The 18,987-nt window shown below is 51.5% G+C and overlaps 2 protein-coding genes across 2 annotated transcripts; both read left to right on the top strand.

Annotated features, from left to right (window-relative positions):
- The first annotated feature begins 859 nt into the window (after positions 1 to 859).
- PNMA8C (PNMA family member 8C) lies at positions 860 to 6,215 on the top strand. The gene has a single exon (XM_054249234.2). It carries the CDS (start codon positions 1,441 to 1,443, stop codon positions 2,053 to 2,055), a length of 615 nt encoding a protein of 204 aa, XP_054105209.1. The 5' UTR covers positions 860 to 1,440; the 3' UTR covers positions 2,056 to 6,215.
- Positions 6,216 to 15,320: 9,105 nt separating this feature from the next.
- CCDC8 (coiled-coil domain containing 8 subunit of 3M complex) lies at positions 15,321 to 18,246 on the top strand. The gene has a single exon (XM_002762259.6). The coding sequence runs from the start codon at positions 16,064 to 16,066 to the stop codon at positions 17,654 to 17,656; it is 1,593 nt and encodes a 530-aa protein (XP_002762305.1). The 5' UTR covers positions 15,321 to 16,063; the 3' UTR covers positions 17,657 to 18,246.
- Positions 18,247 to 18,987: the final 741 nt, after the last annotated feature.

Here is an 18,987-nt window from a genome sequence, read left to right as displayed (position 1 = left end):
CACTTGAGGCCAGGAGTTTGAGATCAGCCTGACCAACACGATAAAACCCCATCTCTACTAAAAATACAAAAATTAGCCAAGGGTGGTGGCGGGTGCCTGTCGTCCCAGCTACTTAGGAGGCCGAGGCAGGAATATTGCTTGAGCCCAGGAGGTGGAGGTTGCAGTGAGCTGAGATTGTGCCATTGCACTCCAGCCTGGCACCTGGCAACAGAGGGAGACTTTGTCTCAAAAAAAAAAATTCCCCTCAAGCATTTTGAGTGTTTAGTGTAAATTGTCATATTGTTCTATCAGTGTGCGCACGTGTGTGTGTGTGTCCGTGTGTCCGTCCATCCTACAAGTAAGAATATTCCACTGTAAAGACGTTTGTTGCCTTTGATGAGTATTATATGGGCAAGTACTTTGAGACAATGTGCTATTCACATTCCTCACAAACTTCCCTTAATGTACTTATATCTACATCAACTCATAGGTTCTAATTTTATTCAAGGGGTTATAATCTGTTACTTTCATTTTTAACGTTGATGCTCAAATTGTCCCGGGTTGGCCAGTGGGAGCCTTTCACGCCGGTTCCTGGGTCTTTCCAGATGTTCTCATCATTTTTTTAAAAAGTAATTCCTTAGTTTCTGACCCCAAAATATTCCCGGGTGCCTCTTGTATATTCCCTGTCCCCTCGCCCCTGGAATCAGCTATTATTCAAAGGAGAATCTCGGGCACTTCTGATGGCTGAGGCCGAACCCTCACCTCCGAATGACCCCCTCCGACTCTTGATTTCAATGCGACCAGGCGGCCAATGACAGAGGCGATGCTCCAGCGGTTGCCATGGAAACTTCCAGGCCTCAGAGCCTGGAAGTAATTTGGTGGAAGGAGACGGTGACGTCACAGCAGGAGCAAGTGCAGCGGCCACATCTCGTCCTAGTCTGGCCACGGGGCACTGAGGGCAATCTCTGGGCCGGCAGTGACGCGCCTCCCTGTCTGTCAGGGCCCCACCCACGACACTCCGTTGGTGGAGATCAGCAGTCCCAGATCCACAGAGACTGTTGGGGCCTGCGAGACCTTTAGAGGCCACGCCAAGAAAGGGGAAGCATTATTATCTTAAGACCCTCCTCGGTGCAGCCTCGCACAGGACCCTGGAGCCACGAGTCAGGTGGCAAACACCGCCTTCTGCTTCTCCAGCACGCGTAAGTCCCTGGGAATCTTCGAGCCCACTCAGAGGGAGCCACAGAAGCCCTGACTGACACTGCACAGCCCTGCAGGCAGGCACTGGGGGCATCCGTCACTGAGCTGGACAAAGGGGGCCTGGGAGCAGCCTCTGGCCCGAGGCCTGACGCTCTCTCCTAGCCTTTAGGAAGAAATCCCGGCAATCTGGATAATTCCGTGGATTCCCGAGGCAGCTCAGGTGTGCGCCAGCGGGCATACTGCTGCCTCAAAGAGTTGGGGAAGATGCTGTTTGGCGTGAAGGACATTGCCCTGTTGGAGCATGGGTGCAAGGCCCTGGAGGTGGACAGTCACAAGTCCCTGATGATCCTGGGGATCCCGAAGGACTGCAACCACGAGGAATTTGAAGAGATTATTCGGCTGCCCCTCAAACCTCTAGGCAAGTTCGAAGTGGCTGGGAAGGCCTATCTGGAAGAAGATAAATCCAAGGCAGCCATCATTGAGCTGACAGAGGACATCAATTACGCCGTGGTCCCCAGGGAGATCAAGGGCAAGGGCGGTGTGTGGAGAGTGGTCTACATGCCCCGGAAGCAGGACATCGAATTCCTGACCAAGCTGAACCTCTTTCTGCAGAGCGAAGGGAGGACGGTCGAGGATGTGGCGCGGGTCCTGAGGCAGGAACTGTGTCTCCCAGAGACAGGCCCCGGAGAGCTGCCTGCAAGGAAGTGCTGTGTGACTGGGGTGGGGGAGAAGCCGGAGGCTGGGGCCACTGTCCGGATGGACGTGGTGCCACCTCCGGACTCCTCCGAGAAGGAGAGCAAGGCTGGAGATGGCAAGAGGGGCAAAAGGAAGAACAAGAAAAACCGCCGGCGGCGTCGCGCCTCGGACAAGAAGCTGTGAGGTGGTGGTCGTGGCATCGGGTGGGCGTGGGGGGTGACGAGTGGGTGTGAGTGATGACCGTGGGAGGGTAGGTACCACCTGAGTACATTTAAGGAGTATGAGTGAGTGTGGGTAATACAAGTGAGGAATGACACTAGTGGATGAGTAACTTTTGAGGAAGAATGCTTATCCTTTGGATAGCACAGGTAACATCTGACTAGTGTGAAAGGGGTAGATATCTTTGAGTTAACTAACTTGTGAGTTACATCTGAGTGTGTGCGGTTAACGTCTGGCTGCCCTTGGCTCATTCATTCATCCTACAGATATTTACTGTGCACCTATTATGTCCCAGGTACTATTCTAGGAGCTGGGGATACAGAAGGGAGTAAACTCAACAAAAATCCCTGCCTTCATGGCACTCAGAGTGGGTAATATTTAAATTACTTGGAGACATCGGAGTGAGCGTAGGTAGCATTTGAGTAGATGTGGGTAACGGTTGAATGTTCACAAAATCTGGCTGAGTGTGGATTACTCATTCATTCATGTATCCTTCAACCAACAAAATTTCCTGAGGACCTACAGTGTGCCAGGCACTGGGGATACAGAAGGGGAATAAAATAGACCAAAACCTTGCCCATGACTGTCATACTACATATCTGAGTAGACGTGGGTAACATCCGGGTTACTTAAATACACATTAGTGAGTGTGGGTAGCATTAGGGTGTGCGGGTAGCATCCGTGTATAATTGAGAGCAGTTGTGGGTAATATTTGAGAGTGTGTGAGTAACACCTGATATGTGTATGGGTATCATTTGAGTGGATGAGAGTAATTTCTAAGTGAGGAAGGGTCTCAAAGACCCACAAACATTTTCCGGCACCCGGGAGACCCCGCGGGTCCAGCCGCGCAGGCGCAGTCGGAGCCAGAACCTAGCAGCGCGTCTGACCGTTGCTATGGAGATCAAGGCTTTCTCCAGGCGCCTGCGCCCTTTGCAGAAAATGGAGGCGGGGACAACAGGTTCCCGGATTCCAAGGTTTTGGAGAAGATCTCTTACTGGAGTTGAAGAAAACCCACGCAGATCCAGGAGGAACATGTCAGGGAGATCCCTACTCGGGTGAAGGGCCGCCATCCCCCTTCGGCTGTCACTTGCGGCCTGATGCTGGGACTGCCTCTCCTGCTGGGGGGAGGCGGGCGGCACAGACCCCTCTAGCTGTGCGCCCTCCTGGAAATCCTGTTATTGTAAAGTCTAGAGCCGTTTTCTGTGTTTCAAAAGCATGTACCTTGAATGTAACTCTGGCACAAACTTGTCCGGAGTGGGATACCCTGTTTTGCGCATATCAAGCAGAAATCATGGCTGAGAGTTGCCTGCTCTCCACCTCTGAGGAACTCGCTGATCTGTAATTGGCTCTTGAAAAGCTGTCGCCATTCTCTACACGCTGAGTCTCTTACAGAAGCAGTCAGAGGTAGGAGGGACCCTTCTGCCCAGATTGGCGCCTGGGGTGAGGGTATGAGTCTTGCCAAGTTAAATCCCGGAAGCTTTGGCTTGGTGGGAGGTGTGAACTCCACTCTCTAAATAAGAGGTGGCTGGGCGCAGTGGCTCATGCCTGTAATCCCAGCACTTTGGGAGGCTGAGGTGGGGTCGGTGGGGTGGGGATTACCTGAGGTCGGGAGTTTGAGGCCAGCCTGACCAACATGGAGAAAACCCCATCTCTACTAAAAATACAAAATTAGCCGGAAGTTGTTGGTGCATGCCTGTAATCCCAGCTACTAGGGAGGCTGAGGCAAGAGAATCGCTTGAACCCCAGAGGTGAAGGTTGCAGTGAGCTGAGATGGTGCCATTGCACTCCAGCCTGGGCAACAAGAGCAAAACTGTCTCAAAAAAAAAAAAAAAAAAAAAAAAAAAAAAAAGGCGAGGCTTCCAGGCAGTGGTCCAAAAGGAGGAAAATAATTAAGAGGCCATTTTCAAGAGTTACCAGTGAACGATGTTAACATTGAGATGAAGAATTTTTAAAATTAGGTAAAATCCAAATACATGTGAGTAGACAGATATTTACTTAAAGACACCTTACCTGTCAAAATGCATACTTCTGCTAGTTCAGGGATCTGCAAAGGTTTGAACTGAATCTTTTAAAAAATGTAACTTAAACACACACACACTCAGCCTACCAAATTGTAACGCCAGAGACCCCTAATGTCTCATTGTGATGGATGTCAGTCATGTCTGTGACTTTCAGCATTCAACTCACTCTCTCTCCTTCCTTCCTTCCTTCTCCCCTCCCCCCTCCCCCCTTCCCCGCTCCCTCCTTCCTTTCTTTTCTTTTTCTTTGAGACAGGGTCTTACTGTGTCACCCAGGCTGGATGCAGTGGTGCAACCTTTACTTTCTGGCCTCAAATAATCTTCCCGCCTCAGCCTCCCTAGTAGCTGGGATTATAGGCATCTGCCACCACACCCGGCTAATTTTTGTATTTTTCATTAGAGATGGCATTTCACCATGCTGGCCAGGCTGGTCTCAAATTCCTGCCTCAAGTGATTTGCCTGCCTCAGCCTCCAAAAGTGCTGGAATTACAGGCATAAGCCTCTGACCTGGCCTCAATTCCCTTTCTTATTTCTGGGAAGCCGCCCCTATTTCACCCCCTTATTAAAAACAAGAAATACTATTCCCCTACCCTGGTGGCCAGGGCGCAGGTAAGAGACACACTCTTAAGCAGGCAGAAACTCCTATTAGATTCTTACATTCTCAGCAAGTGCCAAGAAACAGAAGGAATTTTTAGAATTCACTTGATGGATATAACCTAAAACCTTGAAGGCTGGTTTTTGTTTGTTTGGTTTGAGACAGAGTCTCACTCTGTAGCCAGGTGCCAAGCTGGAGTGCAGTGGCACAGTCTTGGCTCACTGCAACCTCTGCCTCCCGGGTTCAGGGAATTCTCCTTGCCTCAGCCTCCCGAGTAGCTGAGATTACAGGCACGCGCCACCACACCCAGCTATTTTTTTGTGTATTTTTAGTAGAGACGGAGTTTCACCATGTTGGCCAGGATGGTCTCAATCTCTTGACCTCGTGATCCACCCGCCTCGGCCTCCCAAAGTGCTGGGATTATAGGCTTGAGCCACTGCATCCAGCCATAAAGGCTGGGTTTTGTCCCTTTCCCAAGCTGGCTGTCTAGCCTCAGTTCAACATCTCTTTCTCTTGTGCAGTGGTTGGGATAAACCTCTTCCTGCTGTCTCCATACACCTATGTGAACTTCTTGCAAATCCATGGTCAAGAAGTTTGTAGCTCTCTGTTGATCTTTTTTATTTTTGAAACTGAGTCTCACTCTGTTGTCCAGGCTGGAGTGCAGTGTACAATCTCGGCTCACTGCAACCTCCACCTCCCTGGTTCAAACGATTCTCCTGTCTCAGCCCCCTGAGTAGCTGGGATTACAGGCATGCACCACCACACTCAGCTAATTTTTATATTTTTTGTAGAGATGGAGTTTCACTATGTTGACTAGGCTGGTCTTGAACTCCTGACCTCAAGTGATCCACCCACCTCAGCCTCCCAAAGTGCTGGGATTACAGGTGTGAGCCACCGCGCCCAGCTTCTCTGATGATTGTTTTATTCCTTGTAAATTCCCGGCCAGGGCATACCTACTCTCAGAATACTGTGCTACTGTGTTGGTTGTTGCAATGCAGAGTCTGAGCTCGAATAAATGCTCCAAAAGCCTCCAGCGTGCTTGTTGCATGCCGGTCTCCCATCAAGGCATACCCGTTGTGTAATAAGAGATAGTGTGACATTTCTCATCATATTGCAGCATGAAGCCTGTATTTTGTGCTTATTGTGGATTTCAGGGGTATAACATTTATATTTGTGATACGCAGGTATGTGGTGGTTCAATGTCACCCATAAAATCAAAATCCTACCACTTTTCTTTCAAGGTTTTCTGGACCAGTCAAAGTGTATTCTGGGATTTCAATGCAAATTGTCATGTAAAACTGTCACCATTTGGAGCTACTTCACTGGCAGGGCAAATCCCAAGCAAAAATTCCCAAGTAAATTGAATGTGCCGGCTGTTGGAGGGCTGCATCTGGCCTCTGTAAGCCCCTGATTTCAAAAGCGGGTTCAGCTAAAACTCTTCATTGTTCTTTGTGATTGACATGCTCTGTTGTACAAATATGAACTCATCAAATAAATGTATGCTACTGAAATCATAGTCTGTCCCTTGATATAAGGGGTAGGGGGGATCCATGTGAGATTTAATTTGGTCTCTAGAGGGACAAAGAAGAGAAAAATAATTTTCAAAAAAGATTTAATTTGGGTCTGGGCACGGTGGCTCATGCCTGTAATCCCAGCACTTTGGGAGGCTGCGGCAGGCAGATCACCTGAAGTCAAGAGGTGGAGACCAGCCTGGTCAACATGGTGAAAGCCCGTCTCTACTAAAAATACAAAAAATTAGCTGAAGGTGGTGCGGGCACCTGTAATCCCAGCTACTTGGGAAGCTGAAGCAGAATTGCTTGAGCCTGGCAGGTGAAGGTTGCAGTGAGCTGAGATCACGCCATTGCACTCCAGCCTGGGCCACAAGAGCGAAACTCCATTCAAGTGATTCTCCTGCCTTCAGCCTCTCAAGTAGCTGGGATTACAGGCACCCCCCACCACACCTGGCTAATTTCTGTTTGTTTGCTTTTGTTGTTTTAGATGGAGTCTCACTCAGTTGCCCACGCTGGAGTGCAGTGGCATGATCTTGGCTCACTGCAACCTCCACCTCCCAGGTTCAAGTTATTGTCCCGTCTCAGCCTTCTGAGTAGCTGGGATGATAGGCATGCACCACCACTCCTGGCTAATTTTTGTATTTTCTGTAGAGACAGGGTTTCACTGTGTTGGTCAGGATGGTCTTGAACTCCTAACCTTGTGATCTGCCTGCCTCAGCCTCCCAAAGTGCTAGGATGAGAGGCGTGAGCCGCCGTGCCGGGCCCCTAATGAGAGTCTGAACTGGTTTCTGCAGGAAGGAAGGGTGAGGCAAGGTGTAAGCAGGGTTAGCACTTTCAGTTGGTTCTGGGGCTTAGGGGCTGACCCTGGTTGTCTAGGATCCGTCCCTGGGGCGATTGGGGCAGGTGAGTGGTGACCCAGAATACGAGAGCCCAATCAAGGAGGCAGTTGGGGGTGTGGGCTTTGCTCTTGTGGGAGTTGAATCAAGAACCCTTTGTTCTTTGTCGGGTGGGGGTTGTTTTGCCTTTGAAGAGCCCTGTCAAGGACAAGTTGTTTACTAAGCCAAGGAATCAGCTGACCCTGGGAGGAGCTGTCCCTCCAGGCTCAGCATGCCCCAGGTGTTAAAACATTGGAACACAGAAAATAGAAGACGTGGTCATATAGTGATAAATACATTCGACGGAGAAATATCTAGGGAAGCAAATAGTGGAATTCCATGTGCATATTCACCATACTGGCCAGGCTGGTTTCGAACTCCTGACCTCAAATGATCTACCCACCTCGGCCTCCCAAAGTGCTTGGATTACAGGTGTAAGCCACTGCATCTGGCCCAAGTCCTAACTCTTTCACTTCGGGGGATGTGAGCCTGGCCAAGCCAGGTCACCTTTTTACACCTCTGGTATCTTATCTGTAAAGTGGAGATAGCAGTAACCTATTTCACAGGATTTGAGGGAGGAGTAAATATATATAAACAACTTAGCAAAGAGGAGAAAGCAGAGTGTCGTTCCCTGCAATCCTGGGTCCAGTGACCGTTTTGTGTTGACATAGAACACATTAGCCTGTTTTTTTGTGTTTTTTGTTGTTGTTTTTTTTTTTTTTAAACTTTGCAATGAGCTAGCCTGGTTTTATATCTCAGATTCCTAAACTTGATAAACACGTGCCCAGCTTCCTCAAGAGGACGGTCTGTTCTCCATGTGCTAACAAAAAGTTGTTTTGGAGTCTCGGACACCAAAAGGCAAACTTCTGGCCAGGTGTGGTGGCTCATGCCTGTAATCCCAGCACTTTGGGAGGCCGAGGCAGGTAGATCACGAGGTCAGGAGTTCGAGACCAGCCTGACCAAGATGGTGAAACCCTGTCTCTACTAAAACTACAAAAATTAGCCAGAGGCAGTACCAGGCATCTGTAATCCCAGCTACTTGGGAGGCTGAGGCAGGAGAATTGCTTGAACCTGGGAGGCGGAGGTTGCAGTGAGCTGAGATCATGCCATTGCACTCCAGCCTGAGCAACAGAGCAAGACTGCCTGAAAAAAAAAAAGCTGGGTGCGGTGGCTCATGCCTGTAATCCCGGCACTTTGGGAGGCTGAAGTGGGTGGATCACCTGAGGTCAGAAGTTCGAGACCAGCTTGACCAACATGGAGAAACCCCCATCTCTACTAAAAATACGAAATTGGCCAGGTATGGTGGCTCATGCCTGTAATCCTAGCTACTTGGGAGGCTGAGGCAGGAGAATTGCTTGAACTGGGGAGGCAGAGGTTGTGGTGAGCCAAGATCGTGCCATTGACCCTGAACAAGAGCAAAATTCCATCTCAAAAAAAAAGGAGGCAAACTGGTGACTACTTCAAGGTGCTGCTCCTCAGGAGACAGAACTCAGCCTGTGCCCCAGCGTCAATGTGACAGAAAAGACCTCAAAAGCTTTGGAGTTTAAGATCAAGACTCAGTCTTAAACAAAAAACCACTTCCTAGGTGCCCGTCACCCATATGTGATTTCTGGGGCAGGGGACACTGTACAAGAATTCTTTTGCTTCAGGGATAATTATTCCTGAGAGACAAGGTCACAGAATAAAATTAGCATTTTTTTTTTCTGAGACTGAGTCTCGCTTTGTCACCCGGGCTGGAGTGCAGTGGCGTGATCTCAGCTCACTGCAACCTCCACCTCCTGGGTTCAAGCGATTGTCTTGCCTCAGCCTCTTGAGTAGGTGGGATTACAGGCATGCGCCACCATGCCAAACTAATTATTTTGTATTTTTAGTAGGGATGGGGTTTCACTTGTTAGGCAGGATGGTCTCGATCTCCTGACCTCGTGATCTGCCCACCTTGGGCTCCCAAAGTGCTGGAATTACAGGTGTGAGCCACCATGCCTGGCTAAAATTAGCATGTTTTAATTTGAAATTGTCCTCACTGGAGTCTGGGGAATTAGTGGCCATACAGGGGGCTCTGTATTCACTTCCTGTGGCTGCTATGACACATTATCGTATACTAGATGACTTAAAACATCAGAAATGTATTGTTCTGGAGGCCAGAAATCCAAAACCCAGGGGTTGGCAAGGCTAAGCTCCTTCCAGAGGCTCCAGGGGAGGAAATTCCTTGCCTCTTTGAGCTTCTGGTGGCTCCAGGAGTTCCGTGGGTTTTGGCTGCATCTCTCTAGCTTCTGCATATGTGATCACATCCACATTGCCCCCTCTAGTCTGTATGGTTTCACCTGTGTTAGCTTCCTAGACCTCCTTTTTCTAAACTTTTTTTTTATTTTTATTTTTTTAGATGGAGTCTCGCTCTGTCACGCAGGCTGGAGTGAAGTGGCGCTGTCTCAGCTCACTGCAACCTCTACCTCCTGGGTTCAAGCGATTCTCCTGTCTCAGCCTCTCTAGTAGCTGGGATTACAGGCATGTGCCCCCACACCGAGCTAATTTTTGTATTTCGACTGGTGATGGAATTTCGCTATGTTGGCCATGATGGTCTCAATCTCTTGATCTTGTGATCCGTCCACCTTGGCCTCCCAAAGTGCTGGGATTACAGCTGTGAGCCACTGCACCCGGCCTTCTAAACTTTTTTGAGACAGCGTCTCACTCTGTCACCCAGACTGAAGTGTAGTGGTGTGATCGTGGCTCACTGCAGCCTGGACATTCCCGTGCTCATATGCTCCTCCCACCTCAGCCTCCTGAGTAGTTGGGACTACAGGTGTGCACCACTATGCCGAGCTAATTTTTTGTGTTATTTTTGTAGAGATGTGTAGGGGGCAAACCCTGCAAGTGCTGTGGCAAGGGTCTGAAGCCACAGCCTGTTTTCATATGAATATCTATTTAACAAAGAATTAGAAATGTAGGCACATAGTTATTCCTTTATATAATCATGTATAATCTTATAGTTACTTAGAATCATAAAGATATATACTCAGTGTAACCTTTAATTGTACTAATGACTCTCCGGTTATGAAGCACGGAACTGAGGTGACATTGTAAAGAAAGCATCCTAAGGCAGGATGCCCTAAGCCTCTGTCACGCCCGCATAAGGGCTGCTGGAGGGCGCCTCGGCTGTGTGGCAGCGTCAGCCCTGGGAAAGCGCCGGTGTTTAGCCAGCTAGGGAAGGAGACGTTCGAAATGGCCAAGACATCTCCTTCCTGGGGAGGTTAGGAGAAAACTCCGCTTCTCCAAGCTCTTGTGGCAAGGCCTGATGGCTCAGGGAGACCCGCAGACATCCGGGGGCTTAACTGTCTCCATGTGATGCTGTGCTTCAGTGGTCACGTTCCATGTCTGCTCTCACGCTCCGCTTCTGCACCTGGTTTCTCCTTTTCTTAAAAGCTAAGACTGAATAATGGTAACATAATCTTAGTGTCCTTGATATTTGTGACAAATATGCGAAGAGCGGTGACGCATTAGGTTGTCTCCTGTCTCAGCTACCTGAGAGTCCTGGACCCCCTATCTTCGGGACACGTGAGTTCCCTGACCCTACCACCGACCACCATTACCTCACCCTACCTTCCCTGCCCCCTGCTTTGTACTCAATAAAAGAGCGTCCAGGCACTCGGGGCCACTGCAGGTCCCCACGCTTTGGTTGGCAGTGGACCCCCGAGCCCACACTCTTTTCTCTATCTCTGTGTCTGTGTCTTTTATTTCTACAGTTTCTTGTCTCCGCACCAACAGGGAGGGACTCACAGAACCCAATAGGGCTGGACCCTATAGAGATGGGGTTTTGCTATGTTGCCACGGCTGGTCGTGACCTCCTGGGCTCAAGTGATCCACCCCGCTGCGTGTGGAGATTGGGACCAGGCGCAGTGGCTTCCCCTGTAATGCCAGCACTTTGGGAGGCTGAGGCAGGAGGATCACTTGAGCCCAGGAGTTTGAGACCAGCCTGGACACATGGCAAAACCTCATCTCTATAAAAAATACAAAAAAATTAGCTGAGCATGGTGATACGTGCCTGTAGATCCAGCTACTTGGGAGACTGAGATGGAAGGATTGCTTGAGCCCAGGAGTTCGAGGTTACAGTGAGCCACGATCATGCCACTGCACTCCAGGCTGGGTAACAGAGTGAGACCTGGTCTCAAAGAAAAAAACAAAACAAAAAAACAAAGCGGTAAATGCCGTGATGAAAATAATTCAGGATGATGGGCAGAAAAAATCACTGTGAGGTAAATTCTAAAATGAACACATACACTAATGTAAGCATTTTTTCCCTGGAAAAGTACAGCGATATTTAACTGGTTACTGGTTACTTTTTGGGAAGAGGCTGGAAGGTGGGCTTTGGAGAGAGGAATCCTATTCTGAAAAAAATTTACACCTTTCTGTAACTTTTGCTTTTTCTGTGTCTTTTTTTTTTTTTTGAGACAGGGTCACTCTGTCACCCAAGTTGGAGTACAGCGGCACCATCTCAGCTCACTGCAGCCTCTTCCTCCCGGGTTGAAGCGATTCTCCTACCTCAGCCTCCGTAGTAGCTAATATTACACGTGCCAGCCACCATGCCGGCTAATTTTTGTTTTCTTGGTAGAGACGGAGGAGAGATGGGCGGGGGGTTCACCATGTTGGACAGGCTGGTCTCGAACTCCTGACTTCGTGATCGCCCGCCTTGGCCTCCCAAAGCGCTGGGATTACAGGTGTGAGTCACCGCCCTCTGCCGGGGGTTGACAATTTTTATGAAAATGTGGGACATTTGGGGTTTTCATTTCCAAGACTGCGCCGCTCCCCATTCCCCACCAAATAAAAAAAACACTAAACAAAACTAACAAAACCAAAGCCCTTTTAGGACTACCAGACCCAAACGACTCGCGAGGTCACCACGTGGGAGGCACTCTCGTGACCTCTCAGACTTGCGATTCTTTAACCAGCATTCCTGAAACCTAGGTGCCCTTAGGATCTTTCCTTTTTTGGTTTCTACAAACAGCTTTTCAGGGAAGCTGGCTTTGGGGATGAGGCCTAAGGGAGGCACCAGGGGCAGAAAAAAGGAGCCACCCACGCCCGCCCTTGCCCTCGTCCCTCTGGCTCGCCCTCTGTTGCGCCCAACCCCACCATCTCCCTGCATCCTCCGCCTCCGCTCAGACTAGACCAGCGCGGGAGAGTGCGTCCGCTTGTTGCCATGGAGACCGCCGGACTGCGGAGGCCACAAACTGTGCGCGCGGGGGCGGGGCCGCGGGAGGCCCGGGGGCAGAGACAGCGCTGCGGCTGGGACCGAGCCAGTGAGGAACAGAGAGAAATCCAGCGAAGCCCAACCACCTGGTTCTGCAGGAGAAAAACAACCTGAATACGCCCATAATTGTGAACAGGCCTCACTGAGACCTTAACTCCCCTTAAGCCCCGCGCAGTTTTTCTTTCCCTCTCTTTTTCCGCCGTTTCCTAAACATTTGCCTGGCTCCTTCATGAGTTAAATAAGATCACATGTGTTTATTTGTTTGTTTATTTATTTGAGACGGAGTCTTGCTCTGTAGCTCAGGCTGGAGTGTAGTGGCACGATCTTGGCTCACTGCAACGTCCGCCTACCGGGTTCAAGCAATTCTCGTGCCTCAGCCTCCCCAGTAGCTGGGATTACAGGCATGTGCTACCACACCCTGCTAACTTTTGTCTTTGTTTTTGTTTTTGAGACAGAGGTTCGCTCTTGTTGCGCAAGCTGGAGTGCGATGACGCGATCTCGGGTCACTGCAGCCTCTGCTTCCCTGGGTTCAAACGATTCTCCTGCCTCAGCCTTCCGACTTCAGACCAGCCGCGGTTTCCCCATCCGTAAAAAGATGATCGTGATGGCACTCGTCTTACCATGCACCTCTGAGGATTCCTAACAACGAGGCCCATTCAGCATATCTCTGGATGCCTTGTTCCAAAGATACACTCAATGCAAGTTAACTGTTATTACTACTAGTCCCACTGTTGTGGTTGGTGTACATTTGCCGAGCTGGTTGTCTCAGAATTACCTGAGACACTGCAAATTCCCCACATTCCCCACATCCTGGGCATTCCGACCCTTTATGTGCGTTGTGTGGTCTGACTTTCGATTTTATGTAAGTTTGTTTGTTGTTTTTATGTGTATTTTAATTACCTTTCTTTTTCTTTCTTTTTTTTTTTTGAGACAGCATCTCACTCTGTCACCCAGGCTGGAGTGTGGTGACATGATCACAGCTCACTGGAGCCTCAACCTCCTGGGCTCAAGCTACCTTCCCACCTCAGCCTCCCCAGTAGCTGGGACTACTGCGTCATCACCTCCCAATACCTTTTTGACTTTTTGTAGAGATGGGGTTTCATCGCGTTGCCCTGGCTGGTCTGGAACTCCTGGGCTCCAGCGATTCATTGGCCGTGGCCTTTCAAAGTGCTAGGATTATAGGCCTGGACTACCTCACTAGGCTTTAATTAACATTTTTGATTGCTAAAAATTCAATCATTCCAAAAGGGTATAGAGTGAAAAGTACATGTCTCTCCCCCACCTTTTGGGGACTCCCAGTCCTCCTCCCTAGAAACAGCCACTCTTGGCAATACTTGTACATGTGACCAGCATTGGTACACATGTTGACACCGAAGGCAGGTTATTCTGGATTCAAATCCAAACAACCACTTCCTGACTTGACCTTGAGAGAGTGGTTTTATGTCTTTGGGCCTCAGTTTCCTCAGCTGTCTAATGGGAATGGTACTCATGTTACGAGTTTCCTGTCATAGCAAGGATTTCTCAAGTTCATTCTTAGAAAGGTAGGAAGTGCCTCATAAGCCGGGCCTACGGTTAGCCATCTCGTTTTGTTCAACGCTGCGAAATATTTCACTGTAAGACACTACCATCACATAGAGGCAGTCTCTGCTCATGAACTTTTAGGGATTTTGTTGTTGTTGTTGTTGTGCTCTTTGCACTTTTGTTTTTTTTGAGACAGAGTCTCCCTCTGTCACCCAGGTTGGAGTGCAGTGGCCCAGTCTCGGCTCACTGCAACTTCCACCTCCAGCTTCAAGAGATTCTCCTGCCTCAGCCTCCAGAGTGGCTGGGACTACACACACACACCACTACGCCCGGCTATTTTTTAAATTTTTATTTTATACGGAATTTAGGTCTGTCACCCAGGCTAGAGTGCAGTGGCTCGATCTTGGCTCACTGCAACCTCCACCTCCTGGGTTTAAGCAGTTCTCCTGCCTCAGCCTCCAGAGTAGCTGAGACTACGCACGGGCACCACCACGCCTGGCTAATTTCTTTTTTATTTTTGAGACGAGTCTCACTGTTGCTCAGGATGGAGTGCAGTGCAGTGGCTGATCTTGGCTCACTGCAACCTCCGCCTCCCGGGTTCAAGTGATTCTCTTGTCTCAGCCTGCTGAGTAGCTGGGATTACAGGCACCGACCACCATGCCTGGCTAATTTTTTTGTATTTTTAGTAGAGACAGGGTTTCACCGTGTTAGCCAGGATGGTCTGTCTCCTGACCCCGTGATCTGCCCACCTCAGCCTCCCAAAGTGCTGGGATTACAGGCCTGAGCCACTGCCCCCGGCCGAGCCCGGCAAATGTTTGTATTTTTTTTTTTTTTTTTTTTTTTTTTGTACAGAGGAGGGATTCACCACGTTGGCCAGGCTTCTCTCGAACTGCTGGCCTCAAGTGTTTGTTCCACCCGCCTCGGCCTCCCAAAGTGCTGAGATTACAGGTGTGAGCCACCGCCCCGGGCCATGAACGTTTAGGTTATTCATCCACTCAAAACTATGCATTGAGCCCCGACCTTGTGCCACGCGCCACAGTGGGACTGTTGCAATAAGAACCTGGTACCCATTTCTCTACCCACGTGTGTGGGTGTACGGGTACCGATGGTCGCGTGAATTTAACATGCTCATCTATAGTGCCAGTGGCCCTCAAAAGGTCGAATCCACTAGCACAGCCACCTCCGGGGTTTGGCTGGGACTTGTCCATTTCGGAGGGCAGGTCTGGAAACCGCTGCCTTTCAGGAAAGGTGCTGACGTGGGCTACAGCCGCTTCGCTGGGAAGCAATGGGCCCAGTTAGGCCCGGGACGCGGCCACACCCCTGTGGGGGAGGGGAGGGAGGCCGCCCCGAAGGGAGTGGACAGCCCCCCTGTCAGTCTTCCCGAGTCCGGGAGTGTAAGATGAGACGGGGAAGGTGGGCCTCGTTCTAGGGGAAGGCGAGGAGGAACTTCCTGCCCCTGCGCTCCAAGGTGCAGAGCCCTAAGCGCGCGGCCTGGCAGGCTGCAGCGTGTCAAGGTCAGCCTGGAGCTGGGTGGCGGCCTGCCTGGGGGCGGGGTACCCAACTGCGGGGCCCGGCTGAGGCCTCCCAGCCCCTCGGCCATATTGAATAGCCTGGGCTGGACCGTCTTTGTCTGCGAATTCCTCTTCCAAGTTCCAGCCGCGTCCCCGGTGCCTGGGGCAGGAAGAATCGCTGGCAGCTCGCGCGCCCCAACTTGGAGCTGGACCACCACGTTTCCAGCTTGGAGTGGGCCTTGAGCCTCGGGACTGACCTCGCCCCCGCCCACGTAAGCATCCTGGAAATTGATTCCTCCAAGTCCGTGGCAAGGGAGCAGGACTTGGTCAACACTGGACTTGGTACAGGCGAAGAGATAGGAGGCGTGGGCTCGTCCCTGGCCTGGGGAGGAGACTCTCCGATCAGCGTTGCTGGCACTCCCCCGGCCTCCAGTCCCTCCCTCAAGACTGTAGCTTGTTGGGGCTCATTGCCCCCTCACCTCAGATACCACTCTGGAGATCTTAAAGACTCTCGAGAAAAGCCACGTGGGGGGCTGGTTCCCCTGGGGCTTCCTCCCGTCCCCCGACTGCCTAATTCTTTGGAGCGTCCCCGATGTCTGCAAAGATGTGGATTTGGACGTCCTCGTGGAAGCCCTGAAGCCCGTGGGGACTTTTAAGAAGATCGGGAAGGTGTTCCGCAAGGAGGAGGACTCCACGGTGGGGATGCTGCAGATTGGGGAGGACGTCGATTATTTGCTCATCCCCCGGGAGGTCAGGCTGGCCGGGGGCGTCTGGAGAGTCATCTCCAAGCCCGCCACCAAGGAAGCAGAATTTCGGGAGCGGCTGATCCAGTTCCTGGAAGAAGAAGGCCGCACCCTGGAGGACGTGGCCCGAATCATCGAGAAGAGCACCCCGCACCCGCCCCAGCCCCCCAGAAAGCCCAGGGAGCCCCGAGTGAGGAGAAGAGTGCAGCAGATGGTGACTCCTCCGCCCCGGTTGGTCGTGGGCACCTACGACAGCAGCAATGCCAGCGACAGTGAGTTGAGCGACTTCGAGACCTCCAGAGACCAGAGCCGCCAAGGCCCGCGGCGGGGCAAGGCGGTGCGCAGGATGCCGGTCAGCTACCTGGGCAGCAAGTTCCTGGGCAGCGATCTGGAGAGCGAGGATGATGAGGAACTGGTCGAGGCCTTCCTCCGGCGAGAGGAGAAGCAGCCCAGTGCGCCGCCTGCCCGCCGTCGCGTCAACCGGCCAGTGCCGATGTTTGAGGACAACCTGGGGCCTCGGCTGTCCAAGGCGGACAGGTGGCGGGAGTATGTCGGCCAGGTGTCCTGGGGGAAGCTGAAGCGGAGGGTGAAGGGTTGGGCGCCGAGGGCGGGACCCGGGGTGGGTGAGGCCCGGCTGTCCTCCACCGCATCAGGGAGCGCAGGAGTATCATCCGCGCCAGAGGGCACCAGCCCCAGGGATCGCGTGGGAAACGCGGGAGATGCCTGTGCGCCCCAGACCTCCCCCAGGCGATGGAGGCCCAAGATCAACTGGGCCTCCTTTCGACTCCACAGAAAGGAGCAGACAGCATCCACAGGTCAGGGGGCAGACTTCCAGGCTAATCATGGGGGAGAGGCTGCAGATAATCAGAGGGAAGGGGCCATAGCTGACCGGAGGGAAGAGGCCCCAGCTGACCAGGGGCCAGAGGCTGCAGATAACCAGAGAGAAGAGGTTGCTGATAATCAGAGGGAAGAGGCCGCAGCTGACCAGGGGCCAGAGGGTGAAGATAACCAGAGGGAAGAGGCTGCAGATAATCAGAGGGCAGAGGCCCCAGCTGACCAGGGGTCAGAGGCTGCAGATAATCAGAGGGCAGAGGCCCCAGCTGACCAGGGGTCAGAGGCTGCAGATAATCAGAGGGCAGAGGCCCCAGCTGACCAGGGGTTAGAGGCTGCAGATAATCAAAGGGAAGAGGCCGTACATGACCAGAGGGAAAGGTCCCCAGCTGTCCAGGGTGCAGATAATCGGAGGGCCCAGGCTGCACATAATCAGAGGGCAGGTGCCCCAGGCATCCAGGAAGCTGAAGCTTCAGCTGCCCAAGGGACCACAGGGACAGCTTCAGGAGCCAGGGCCCGGAAACAGGTCAAGACAGTGAGGTTCCAGACCCCTGGACGCTTTTCGTGGTTTCGCAAGCACCGGAGAGCCTTCTGGCACACTCCCCGGTTGCCAACCCTGCCCAAGAGAGTCCCCAGGGCCGGTGAGGCCAGGAACCTCAGAGTGCTGAGGGCTGAGGGCAGAGCAGAAGCTGAGCAGGGAGAGCAAGAAGACCAGCTGTGAAGTGGGAGCTAGGGACAGCGCACAGGCCCTCCCTCCGTGTGGGGGAGAGAGGTTGATCTTTCTGCCTCTGAACTTGAAAACGGAGGTGGATGCTGCCCACATCTCCACCTAAGCACCCTCTTTATTCTCTTGTTAAAATCTAGTCTCATGCTTTGATTTTTTTTGTTGTTATTTTTTAGAGACAGGGTCTCACTCTGTTGCCCAGGCTGGAGTGCAGTGGCATGATCGTAACTCACTGCAGCCTCAAACTTCTGGCCTCAAGTGATCCTCCTGCCTCGGCCTCCCAAAGCACTGGGATTACAGATGTGAGCCACCATGTGCACCACCTGATTTTTTAAAAAAAGACTGATTCCTTGTAGCAACCCAAAGAATGTAAGGAAAGAAATCGATAGGATAGGGTGGCATCACCCATAGTTTTAGCTTTCTCAGATGCAACTCAAGGTGCTCAGTTTGAAACAGGAGAGAGGGAGGGCAGGGGGGAAACCGCCTCTGTTTCCATCTCCCTTCGCCTGCACACTTAATGTTGACTGCCTCCTTGGACTTAAAAAGAAGGCTTGAGCCAACATAGAAATAAAACATTCACGAACTGATTTCTTAGCTTTGGACTTGGCAAGTGACGAATGCTGTGGGGGTGACCTGGCCCTTGCTGTCCGTTCCACTCCCATCCTTGGTGGTGGAGACACATGTGTTTTTGTTGTCACTTCACTTGTCATCCTCGTGCGCCTGGGCTCTGCTGCTTTGGAGGGGACAGGGCCCTGGGTTTTCACACCTCACCCGATCTTGGTGATAAGGTACAGTAAAGGCATCCAGAAGGTGCATTCAAAAAACAGATTCTGGGGCCCTCGACGCCAGAGATGTGGATTTGCTAGCGCTGTCTGTGTGGCTCTGAATTCTGTTTGGATCAGGTGCCACAAACATCTGGGCAACTTGGCTGCAGGACTTTGGAAACTCACTGCACTAGGAAAAGGCCCAAAAGAGGGTCTGTGGTGTATTATGCATTAATTCCTTCTTTTTCTTTTTTCTTTTTTTGAGACAGAGTCTCGCCCTGTCTCCCAGGCTGGAGTACAGTGGCTCGATCTCAGCTCACTGCAACCTCTGCCTCCTGAGTTCAAACAATTCTCTTGCCTCAGCCTCCTAAGTAGCTGGGACTACAGGCACCCGCCTCCACACCCAGCTAATTTTTGTATTTTTTTTTTTTTAGTAGAGATGGGGTTTCACTGTTGCCCAGGCTGGTTGCAAACTCCTGAGCTCAGGCAGTCACCCACTTTGGCCTCCCAAAGTGCTGGGATTACAGGTGTGAGCCACCATGCCCCGCCCTTTTATTATTTTTT

The sequence above is a fragment of the Callithrix jacchus genome, chromosome 22, assembly GCF_049354715.1.
Source record: "Callithrix jacchus isolate 240 chromosome 22, calJac240_pri, whole genome shotgun sequence".
Taxonomy (NCBI): Eukaryota; Metazoa; Chordata; class Mammalia; order Primates; family Cebidae; genus Callithrix; species Callithrix jacchus.
This window is presented reverse-complemented; position numbering and strand designations above follow the sequence as displayed.